Source organism: Manihot esculenta, chromosome 3 (assembly GCF_001659605.2).
Source record: "Manihot esculenta cultivar AM560-2 chromosome 3, M.esculenta_v8, whole genome shotgun sequence".
In the NCBI taxonomy this organism is placed as follows: Eukaryota; Viridiplantae; Streptophyta; class Magnoliopsida; order Malpighiales; family Euphorbiaceae; genus Manihot; species Manihot esculenta.
Genome location: NC_035163.2, coordinates 28,046,527 through 28,059,428, shown reverse-complemented (window position 1 = coordinate 28,059,428; position 12,902 = coordinate 28,046,527). Strand labels below are relative to the sequence as shown.

The 12,902-nt window shown below is 32.6% G+C and overlaps 1 protein-coding gene across 1 annotated transcript; it reads right to left on the bottom strand.

Annotated features, from left to right (window-relative positions):
- Window positions 1-1,339: 1,339 nt before the first annotated feature.
- Window positions 1,340-5,430, bottom strand: LOC110610476 (probable pectate lyase 8). The gene is made up of 7 exons (XM_021750411.2): window positions 5,214-5,430; window positions 4,615-4,668; window positions 4,094-4,171; window positions 2,664-3,306; window positions 2,473-2,576; window positions 2,242-2,380; window positions 1,340-2,146 (listed from the first exon to the last, which is right to left on the bottom strand). The coding sequence occupies exons 1-7, from the start codon at window positions 5,318-5,320 to the stop codon at window positions 1,925-1,927; spliced, it is 1,347 nt and encodes a 448-aa protein (XP_021606103.1). The 5' UTR covers window positions 5,321-5,430; the 3' UTR covers window positions 1,340-1,924.
- Window positions 5,431-12,902: the final 7,472 nt, after the last annotated feature.

The following is a 12,902-nucleotide window of genomic DNA, read 5'->3' as shown; positions in this document are numbered from 1 at the left end:
GAAATTTTTTAGATTAATTTGAATTAAAGGATGTTAATTTAATAAATTTAAAAGTGTTTGGATATTTAAATTTTTTGAGGTGAACCAAGTGTTTTAAACAGTATGCTTCAGCAATTTGAATTGGTCTAATGTCTTCTTGAATGGTCACTTCAATGTCTAGGCATTTCAAGGGACTATTCAAGAAGACATTAGCATTTCAAGGGCTGGTAATGATTTAGCCCAACCAGCTCATTAAAACAAATCGGATGAAAAGGATATAGAGATGGTTCAAATGAAGCCCAAGTCAGTATATTTGAGCGCCCCCCCCCCCCCTTTTTTTTAATTATTATTTGGTGGGGGGAGTTTTCTTCGCATTTGTATACACTTTGTAGAAAGTCCAAAAAAAGTCATCAAGTGAGAATTTTATATGATGTATTATTCCTAAATCTCATAACTATAAACCTAAAAAATAGAGAGGGAGAAAAAGAGGAAAAAAAAAAGAAAAGAAAGAAACCTTGACAACAGCAAATCACCTTTCATTCTTCATTAGAATTCCTTCTGATGCTTCCTCTACTCTTGCCTGGAGATACCCTTTCTCATGAGACATTCATCTTTAATTAGAGTTTAAAACACTCTAGCAAGCAAAAATCTAACACGTTCTGGCTGTCAACGGCGTCAATAGTTGTCAACCATGGAATCTGCAATTGCCTTCAAATTTGATGAACATGCACAACCTAGTTCCGAGGGTTTGTCCAAACCATGAAATATTTCAGTGCAATCTATGGAAGTTGAAGATGATGATGAGAGGGAACTGTGTGTGAATGCAATAAAGCCATATAGAGATTTGGTGGAAGTTCATACGTAGATCATGTCCAATACATGTGCTAGTTGGGTAAACAAATTAAAATTGGCCCCATATCTCTTGCAAGTAAAAGAACTTCTCACATGCCATATGGGCCCCCAACTCACATGCACATCTATACGTTTTCGTCATCTTCCAAGTGAGTTTGAGCTTTAATAAGGAGGAGCAGTCACTGGCTTCTTCTTCATCACATGTTTGGAGTTGTGCTCATTGAAAGTCAAGATTAACGTTCCGTTTATGTTGGCTTTTGGGATACCATCACGACCAATTTACCAATCTCCAATTATCAATGTCTTCTTAAAAACAGAGTCTTCTATCTGATTTTATCTTTAACATGTACTCATCCAATGTTTAAGAGGAAATATCAAGTTCTCTATTAACATCTTGTTAAATAATAGTTAGGTTACTGACTTTACATCATGTGGATGTTGCTGGGCTGCACATGAAAGCAGTAACTAAGTAAAAGCATGCAAGTTTAGAAGATGGTGCAATCAAAAGTGAAAAAGAAATGTTGTTTCCATTAACAGAGATATAAAAAAATAAAAGATGCAAAGCAACAAGAAGTTTAAAGATAAAGAACATCAATGCTATACCTATGCAACTTTTATAACAAAGCTTTTCTTTTTCCCCTTTTCTTTCTTCTTTCTTTTTCCATAACTTGAAATCCAGAATGTTGCTTGTGTCCCTAGACAAAATGAGAAAAAAAAAAAATCCTAGACTCATAAGACTAGACAGACTGACAGTAAGGACTCAAAGAGTGTTTCAATGGTGGTTAGAACTGAAAAGGACAGAAGAGGCGGGGGGAGGGGGAAAGGAAAAAGGTGAACAAGATGTACAACGCTTCTGCACCTGCCCCCTGAAGAATGGGATTGGGTTTTTGGCTTTTCGACTGAAGCAGGCCGAGGTTGAGAGATAACAGAGAGGGAAACTGGGATGCAGAAATATAATGACATGTGCAAAAAATGTACACTTGCCAATACATTTGGTAATGCAATATGTAAGGACCTGAAAGAAACAATTGCTCAAACAAAAATCACAAACTAAATGGCCTATTTTTGGCCAAATCTAATTCATCAGAGTGTATTAGCATTGGCGTCCCCTGCGGCATGGAAGAGCACCTGCGTTAGCAGTAATTGCTCCAACCATGGAAGAAGACTTGGCACCTAAGCTTGAAGCACGAGCATAGCTAGCTGAAGCTCCAGCTCCAGATGGAGTGAAATAAGCGCCATTCAGCAGAAGGTCACCCTCTGACCTCCAATTCCAGTTCTTCCATATGCCTGTACTTGTTTCCACCCTCTTTGTCACCTGTTTAAAGTAAACCCATCATCAATATTTGCTCAAATTCAGTTTGGACATTTTGTTGGGAGCATGAAATGAAATGGCAAAACAGAAACCAGTACCTCCTTTGCAAAAGGATTAGCTGGTGCATTGTATCTGTTGCCCTGGCTATTAATGGTGGGATTTGCACTTCCACCAATGGCATACATCTCCCAGTGAGTATAGTCGTTGTTGACTACGTGGAAGTATCCGTGTCTACACCTGCAATTTTCATTATTCAAAATCTTGTAAATTCAGTTGAAATTAGAGACATTTATTTATTGACCAACAGAAATGGTTAACTTGAACGTTACCTTGGCATTCTCTGGATAAGTCCTTCCCCAAAATGGTTAAAAGCGATGGTCACTTGCATTTGCTTGTCTCTTGTGTAGGAATCACTGTGTCCCAACAGTATCACCTGTATTAAATTCCATATGAAAGACATTACTAGCTTTTACTAATTAATGAAGAAGCGAAAACTGAAAAAGTGAAGGAAAAAAAATACCTCATTGTGATGAGTGAAGTGGTTGTTGGAGATGGTAATGGCTGTGGAACCCATGACAGCATCAACCAGGCCATCAGCGCAATGAGAAAGGGAATTGTGGTCGACCCATATGTGGCTTGATCCAAAAATAGAGATAGCATCTCCATCGGCCATTGTCCTCCACCCGTAGTGACTGGGTGAGCTCCTAACCATAGCATTACCAGTGGGCTTGCAGTCATGAATGTGGAGACCGTGAATGATTACATTCGTAACAAATTGGATGGTGATGCAGGCTCCATTAGCAATATGGACGTTAACCCCACGGCCATCAATTGTTTTAAAACTGTTCATGATGAGTTCCTGCTTCAATTGAATCACCATGTCCCTTTTGAACACAATCCACAATGGTTCATCCTGGATTACAGCGTGACGCAAAGTTCCAGGCTTTGGGTTGACAGGGTCGTCATCATTGGGATCTGTAACTACATAGAAGCGACCATCGCGGCCTCCAATGGCGTTTCTGCCAAAACCAATTCCACATTCAGCAAGGCGCTTGCGGTTTTTCTGCCAATTGGGGTCGCAGCGCCAGCAATCATCAATGGGATTGCCAGTTCCACATGAGAAATAGCCAAGTCGCCTCCTTTGAGTACTGTTGCGAATGCCCCTGCAATTTGAAAGTTATATTAATTAATTATTTCTTTAGCGAGTTAATAATTTTCACCATTTTGTTCAAATAATTCAAGGGCGCAACAAATAGTATTTCCCAGATGAGATGTGTGTCGGTGCGTGCAAGTAATTCCTAAGATAACATTTTGTCATTTAGTAAAGAACATTAAGCCTTCTCAGTTTTAACGGATAGATGGTTAGAATAGAAGCCAAAAGCACAAAAAGGAAACAAGAACGTTTCCTTTTGTCCCCTGGCTGTACATGGCCCGAAGCTGTCGTATTTGAAAACAATGCAAGAAACTCACATCATCATCTTCAGTTGAGCCTATAAATGGGTATCAAATTGTCACCATCTGAGGAAAAATCCATGTCCATTCAAAACTAAGGTCAGTTTAATGAACTTAAAATGCAAAATTTTGTAAATGGTTGAGTACAGTTACAGGGGTATGATACTGCTGTATAAGGAAACCTAGAGAGCAGGTACACAGCGTGAATGAAAGAGGTCATTCAATCAATAAAGCAGCAAAAAATAATAAAAGAAAAATGGAAAATTTCACAAGGGCAAGAATGGAAATTGCAAAACAAAAAGCAGATTCAATTCATCAATAATATTATCCAACAAACACAAAACAAAAGTAGTAACAGCATTTTAATGGAAATGGGTAAGTTAGGCAGTAATCACAATAATAATAATAATGGCCACCTCCTTCTACACAACTATCCTAACTAACCTCGAAATTCATACCGAAACTAAGGAATAATCGATTTAAGAAAAGGGATCATACATTTGGACCAATGCAACCACTTCTTCTGGGTCATCAACTGCGTGTTCATTTTTCCAGGCCTCAATCTCTTCTCCAGAACTGCAATCAAAACCATCAACAGAAGAATAAAAAGGTTAGGTTGTTAAATGAACCAGAGATAAATGGGGCACGTGGCGGGCCCATGCAGCGAGTAGACACACATAAAGTACAATGCTGGGTGGAATCGAGTGTGCAGTGCTCGCTGCTCAAGGCCAATTACTAATTCACAATCCTCTAAAACCGTTAAAACCCCATTTTTTCATGAGAGAAGAAGAGGAATAAAGATGGCGGAATCCGAAGAACTGACAATAACCGAATAAACGATCCAGATCTCAGATATCTCTACGGTTGAGATTCTCGAAATAAAACTACTACTCTATCCAACGGCCAAAGCAAAGGCACTAGACATAAACCAACGGCGGATATCGTTTTGATAATAAATTGGAGGGAGAAACAAATGCTAGTAAAGTTAAACTTAGTGAGTTGTTTTGTCCTTTCATTACCTTGCAGCCATTGATGAGTTCTTGGAGGTCTGCAACTTCTCTGTTTCTTCTTTCCTGCAAAATAACGACAAATGACAATTAGAGAAAAGCATAAGGACTAAAACGGAAATTCTACTCTCTCTCTCTGGGTGTAGCTCATTAAAAGCCATGTGACCTCTCGCGCTACTTCTTGTGGAGAGAGAGAGATGAATAATAAATGAAGAGGAACAGAAGCTATTAATGGAGTCGCCAACAGATAGTTAACAAGATGCACAAACCCCTTAAAATCTTGAAATATTCAAGTACATGAAAAAGAAATTCTGACTTCTAACTGAAAACTTATTTTCTTTAAGAATTCAAGAACGGAACGAAAGTAGTCTTGAAAGCTACATGAAAACCAGTTAATGCAGTTAAAATTTTGATTCGAAAATCAAAAGCATAAAGAATCAAACTCACCAGAAAAAAACAAAGAAAATGAACATAATAAAACAGGGGAAGCTCTGTTTCGAAACTTGTACGTGGAGCAGCATACATCTCAAAGAAACAGGAAACAAATGACAGCCATTTCCGAAATCCAAGAGTTCGAAGGCTTAACTCTATATAAATGTGCATGTATATACCTGGTAACACCAGAGATCCCGTCGTTCTGAACGGTGGCTAAAACTCCGACGAACATAACCACAAGCACCGCCGCAAAAACACAAACCCGCTTGGAAGGTACCGCCATTTACCCCGATTCCCTCTCAATTTTTCCTCTGTGTAGTAATGTAGATGTTGCAGAGAAAATAAGAGGGAAAAAGCAGAGAGGATTGAAAGAACGAGTGTTGAGTCAGAGAAGAGAGCTGCAACAAACCGACCTTTTTATAGAGCCAAACTATAATACACAACAGTAAACGTCCCTTAACACCGTTAATTAACCGAAACTCTTTCTCTCTGCATTTTTTTTTCCTGTTTTAAATCCTTGGTTAGTGGTTAGGTTCACTTTGACCTAACCCAACGCTCGTTAACTAACCCTTTATCGAAATTTTTTTTAACCCGTAACCGCTTCACAGTCCCTCCCTCGCCGTAATTAAAAAGTTAAAATAACTAACCATAACGATTTAACCGTAGAGATGCCACGTAAGCAATCCATACAGGGGCAGCCGATGTCACGGTTGCCTGCTGATTTTGCGGTAAATGGATAAAGGGGATTAACGAATAAATTCCCCTATAAAAATAAAATGCAGCTTTTCCTGTTTCTTCTTCTTTTCTTTTATTTTCTTGGCTTTTCTCTTTGATTATTTTATTTTCCCGGGCGCCAATCATGGAATTAGAAACCCTTTGACCTACAAACAAGCTTCAAAAGTTTTGATGTTTTTCTATTTTACTTCTAAACGTAGGAAAATGTTAATAAATTGTCAAATTAATTCAAATAAACAATTAGTTAAGAAGGTAGGTATTCAAGAATATACCTCTATTTGAACTTTTAAATTAAATTAAAAAAAAATATTTAGACCGCATTTATAACGTATAAATATATAGATTTCAAGGAAATTTTATTCTTCTCTTACTTTAAAATTTTATATAAACTCAAATTAAATAATAATTTTTCATTAAATTTAATTTTAATAAAAGTGGATCATCCTTAAGTCTCATTCACTTTGGGTCAAGTCAGGTCCGAAAACACAGAGCTGATTCAGAGCTCGCGAAATCTGATTTATCCAATATTTCAAGTCTTAATTTAGACATGTGGGACAACTCGGATCACTTGTGAAGTCGAATGCAATAGAAAAAAATTTAGTCTAATGATATGACGTGATAAATAATAGCAGATCCAGTCATTTAGCAGCTCTGCTCGCATGCATGCCGAGAAAAATTAAATAACCGTCTAACTTAAAGAAAGGTCTGATATTTCCGTATGTATCGATCTGCGTAACAGATGGTATTATAGTAGAAAAGTCATTAAACATCATTGGCCGATAAAAAGAGAGAAATAAAAAGATATGAATATCTTACTCTTCAATTAAACTTACACTCATATTGTAAAATCATATTTTTAAGATTTCAAAAATAATTATGGGTATTCATTTTTTTGTTTTTAAAAAAATAAATACGATGCGAATAATATAAGTTTAGTGTAATATGGAAATGAATTTAATAATTAAAAATTAAATACTTTATATTAAATTGTAAAAAAATGTATATAATAAAAATTCGATCTAGCGAGGAGATGGCAAAAAAAAAGGGAATTGATTAGTAATTTAAAATTGGGAAGCACTTGATTGGCTATTGGATTTGAGGAGGCAAGATTATGGTGTGATGCAAGAGGCAAGTGGTTCCCATCATAGCAATTTCTCACGCTTTTTTAAAAATGCTTTTATTTACAGTTTCAACCTCAGTTATTCTGTACATAAAGGTGCACCCAACATTATGATGCACATTAATTCACCATTAATTATGGGAAGCAATCTACCATGGATTAAATTAAAAGGTTTGTCAATGGTTTTTTTTACTTTCTGCTTTTCCAACTTAAATTGAAATTATATAATTAAGTTGAAATTATAGAGAAATTAAAGGCCCACAGCCACAAAAGCCATGAGTAATGAACGACGAAGCCAATTTCTTACCTTGACATGGAAGCGAGGGGGAGGGGGGGCTTTAGCACTCCGTAATCAATTGCATATTTACAAAACCAAAAGGAAAAGGTGTAGATTTTGTAGGGCAATGTTTTGGTATGGAGGGTGTACGCTGAGTCCCCTGTTTTTAACTTTTTTTACTTTTCACCTTTGGCTAAAGTTAAGACGACCAGACTAGGAATGTTCTCTAATCAATTACTCTGATTGACCATGAATCCCGCTTCTCACCACCAACTCATTGCTTCATTATTTCCCAAAGCCTTTTTCTATATATTTTTTTAAATAGTTTAAAAATTGAAATTTAAGAAATATTTAATTTGGAGTATATAATTTTTCAGTAGTATTTTTTTGTTTAAAAAAAATAAATTAAATCTTTTTTTTTCATAAAGTGAGATTTATCAGTATAAACTTGTAATAAAAAATGTAAATGAGTAACGTATAAAAAATAATGATTCACATCTCTTCTCTTTTAATTAAAAATTAAAAATATAAAATATTTTTAAAATTTAAAAATTAATATTTTATTTATTTAATTGGGTTGTTCTGTGTAAATTCAAAGGATTTAAATATTTGATGGTTTATAAAAAAAAGAAAAAAAAAAAGAGAAAAGTAGCTGTAAAGAATTAATACTTTGCAATTATTTTATTTGTAGACACATTTTCAAAGATTGGCATACTCAATACATGGAAATAACGCTTTATGCCTTTTTAATACATGGTAATAATGAAATAAATAATTTTTCATCTGTTTTCTTCAAGAGGAAACACAATCTGTTTTTATTTATTTAATAATATTAAAATATCTTTACATGTCAATTTTTTTTATCAAATATTATCTTTGTTTTATAATTTTTATCACTTTATTTTTTTCATACATATTAAAAAAAATTATTTTTTTATTAACTTTTCAATTATCTCTTAAATATATTAATTTTTCTTAAATATTAAAAAATACTTTAAATAAAATTAAGAATTTCAGAGCGTAAGTCCTACTTATTTTATATATAAATATTAAACATTAATTAAATATGCATGTCCTTTAACTTTTCTATTAAAAAAAAAAAATAGATCTCATTAATTAGCCATAAGCTCTAAAATCAAATCTATGAAGAAAAAAAAAAAAAAGGGAAGGCAGGAAACTTGAAATTCACAAAAGATGAAGCTAATACTTTCAAATATCAAATTGGGTTAATTAAATTTAATTTGAAAAATGAGCTAATAAGGAATTTCAACAACTGCTTAAATCTCAAGTTAATACTTTAATAATTGATGAAAAAAATCGTCTAAATTCGGCAATATAAATTCAAAAATAAAAATCTTAACAATAATTAATGTGAATTTTTTATTACAAAATTAATCATAATTTATTATTCCACAAATTAATTTTCTAATTTATTTTCCTGTTTCTCATTTTCTTTCTATCCAAACAAGTGATGCATGAATTTATACTTAAATTAATGTGTTAATCAATCGAGATGGCAATACACACACATACATAAATAGGATAATTTATAAAGATTAATTAAGAAGAAAAGATAATAAACATAGTGATTTATGGATGAAGCAACATGACATTCAATGACCCCAAATGTCTCCAACTACATCTCTAATGCACATGCCCTCAATTTTAGCCATGGAATTTGCCATACCTTAACATCCCATTATCCGAACTAGTATTTTTTCTTCGGTGCATGTATTGATTTAAAAATTTTTTACTCTATTAATTTGAATTTGCATCGAATTATAAAATGGGTAAAATTTAAAATTGAAATTTCTGAATAAGAGAATGAATATATGTCATCCCATTTGATCCGATGGGTGTTTTTATATTAAATTTAATCCTTAGTTGATATTGAGATTGAGATAATGACCATAGACCAAGCATGTGTGATAGCATGTGAATGGTGGAACCATGGGTACCACTTATCACATCATTCTCCTCCTTTTGCATGCTATTCTCAAATACCCTATTGTTGTTTTGTCTTTTAAATACAAGTTGTACTCATCTACTTGTTTTAATTATTTTCCATTTCTTTCTATTATTTGGGAATTTAAGCCTATATTTATATATGTATACTCCTTCATTCATAATTTTTTGTTTATACAGAATATTAAGAATAAGGTGACAAATTATTTCTCAATAAAGAAAGAATATAATAAAATATTTAAGTAATTAAAATTCTGGACTTCTTTTCCATTAACCCAAGCATTAGATTTTGTTTCTCTTGGAGAGTTTTTTTAAAAAGAAATTCTTCAATATACCAAATCGAGGAAATCTTTCTATGAATCATTGTGTTCAATAACTTTTAAAATTAAGAGATTATCCCAACTAATTATATTTATATTTCCCAATTACTCGTTGTTTTTATATAATATAAACAATAATTTTTATAAGGAAAAATAAGGAATTGGATTACAACTTTCCAACTTTTATTCCAAAATGGGATTTGAAAAATTCTTTTGCTTATTAATTGGCCAATCTTTGCTTGCGGAGTAATTGGCGGGGCTATATCAGACGCATATCAGCCGCTGTTTTTTTCTTCTTATTATTAAATAATAATAAGAAAAAGGGGAGAGAAAAAGCAAGCCTATGACAGAACCCACGTGGTTGTACGGTCAAGGTCGACGTGACAATCTCAACGGAAGAATCTTCTCTTATCCCCAATTCTCCTCTTAATATTATTATTATTATTAAAATTATTTTTATTTTTTAATTAATCAGTAATTATTATATTGTTTAATTAATAATATTTTTTATTTTAAAATGAATAAATTAAAATATATTTATTATATATGTTTTCTGAAAAGTACCAAATATATGATAATTTGGATTGAAGTTATGACTTAAATTCTTTCCTTTTGTATACATAAATTAACTCTAACATCAACTAATGTTTTAAGCACAACCTTGAAACTCAAGCTTTGTGATTAGTTAGACCAAACGGAAAAAATATTTGTGGTAGTGAAGATGGGAGTTGAGGTTTCATGTTTTTTTTAATTTTTTTTGAGGTTGATTAACAAACTTCTCAAATCTAACTTTTGCTTCTAAAACGAAACTTTGCTTTATTAATCAATGAAACGTATTCTTGGCAAAGTGTTTTTTTTTTTTAAGTTTTTGAAAACATTTCATATTTAGAATTTAAATTATTTTTTAAAACTGCTTTTAAGATCAAAGACACCCTTTATGTCAGATTCAAATTTCGATCGGAAGCGCGATTATGTAAGAAAAAACCTAATAATCGTTACAACATGTTAGAAGGTAATTAAAGACGATGATGATTAGTTAGTGTCAGATGAGAAGATGTGTTCATGTGATGGTTACAGATGTGTCCTTCTCATGCATCCTAAGATTAATGCATGTCCAACGTTTTGTAAGCTGGCCATTCTGTCATATAAAATTTATTTTTTAATTATAAGGAATAATGTCTGTCAGATATTCTCTCAAATAATGTCTGTCAAATTTATTTTATAAAATAATAAAATAATTATTTTTTTATTTTTTATATTAATTAAAATTAAATATTAAATATTTTATTATTAAAAAAAAATTATATTATATATGACTCTTTTGAAATGCCTCCCACTAATCTCCTACTTCTTTATTTATGTGAACGTAGTAGATTCAATTTTCAGGAATTTCATTTTGTTTACAAATAAAATGTGGAAAATTTATAAAATAAAATTATTAGACATTTGACCATCATTAATTATGTTGACATAGACCCAAAAATTAGTCTCTCAGAATAATTAATGTTTTTCTTCTTTTTCTATTAAGTTTATGCATTTTTCACATATCAAATTGAAATAATAAATATATTTTTAAATTATTGTAATTTATATTAATTAATTTTCTCATTTATATTGTGAAATTGAAGAGTTGAGAAAATGATATTAAGTAACCTGCAGATTTCACATCATCAAACACTTTTAAACATTTAAAATACCTTCTTTTTTAGGTTTGCTTTTCCTTAAGTTGCAAGTACATTCTAATGTGCCGAAACGTTGATAATGAGTTTGCTTAATTACAATCTTAATTAATAACTACCTAGTTGTAATGCAAATTCAAATAAAATAAGTGTTTTAATTAATTAAAATTTTTACATATCTATAATATTTGATTAAGACTCCATTTATTTATAAAAATAATTTATTTTAAAAAAAATTTTAAATATCATAAAATTATAAAAATATTTTTTATGAAATAAATAAAATTTAAATAAATAATAAAATTCAAATTAACATGGAATGTAATTAATGTTGTTTGATCGAAGAAAAAAAATGGTTGTCAATTCACTTCCTATTTGTAAGAATTTATTAAAAAGATAATTGAATATTTAAATTTATTAAGAGTAAATCTTTGAATACAAAAGATGGGTTCAATATATTTCTTTCATTGTGGTAGATCTGCCACTAATATTGTTTTAAACAGAACTATTAATTATTCATGTTAATGAAAGATATTTTGTTGATTTTCTTTCCTTGTATTAGTGCAATGTTGTGGTGTTGTCATGGCAAATGCCACTAGTTCTACTTGACAAGAGACAACGGCAAATGACACGCTCCCTGTCTAGTTATCAATATGCATTGCCTCCTTAACTGGTTCCGATAGATACTGCATCACCTCCATCCGTTCCTTCAACTAACTCGATGGTATACCCTTTATCGCATTTTATATCCTATTCTAAATTTTCTCTCACTCATATTGCTTTCTTAACAGCCATCTGTCCACCGATGAACCGAAATTTTTTTCTTAAGCAGTCAAGCATGCACACTGGAGAGATACTATATATGGCTAAGGAGATTTCTGCCTTGGAAGCTAATCAAATGTGAATCTTGGAACCTTTACCTCAGGGCAAACGTGCTATAAATTCCAAATGGATTTACAAAGTAAAATATCAACCTAATGGCAGCATTGAGCATTACAAGGCACACCTAGTAGCTAAAGGGTACACTCAGATTGAAGGGATTGACTTTCATGAGATGTTTGCTCCCGTCGCCAAATTGGTACTGTTCGTTGCTTATCGGCGATTGCTTCTGTCAAATGATGGGAGCTACATCAGTTGGATGTCACTAATGTCTTTTTACATGGCGACTTGAAGGAAGAAGTCTATATGAAGATTCCACAAGGGTTCGCTAAACAAGGGGAGCAACGCATTTGCAGATTACAAAAATCGCTCTATGGCCTACATCAAACTTCCCATAATTGGTGCTAGAAATTCACTACAACTCTTCTTGATGTTAATCCTTAGTCGATCATTCCCTGTTCACTTCTACTATTGAAGGATATTCTGCTATTGTTCTCATTTACGTCGACGACATTATTATCATAGGCACAGACTCAAATCGTATATCCAAGCTGAAGCATTATTTGGATATAAAATTTTGTATTAAGAATCTTGGCAAACTTAAGTACTTTCTTGGGATTGAGGTAGCACGATTGCCGGTGAAAATATTCTTAAGTCAGCATAAATATGTTATTGACATTTTGGCAGAGTGTGGCCTGACCGGATGCAAGCCAGCTTCATCACCAATGGAACAACAGCACAAAATTTGCAATGACTCTGGTGAGATCTGCAGTGATCCAAGAGAGTATTGACGCTTAGATGGACAGTTGCTATATTTGACTTATACCCGACCGGACATCAGTTATGCGATAGATACTCTCAGTCAATTCATGCATGAGCCACATCAGCTA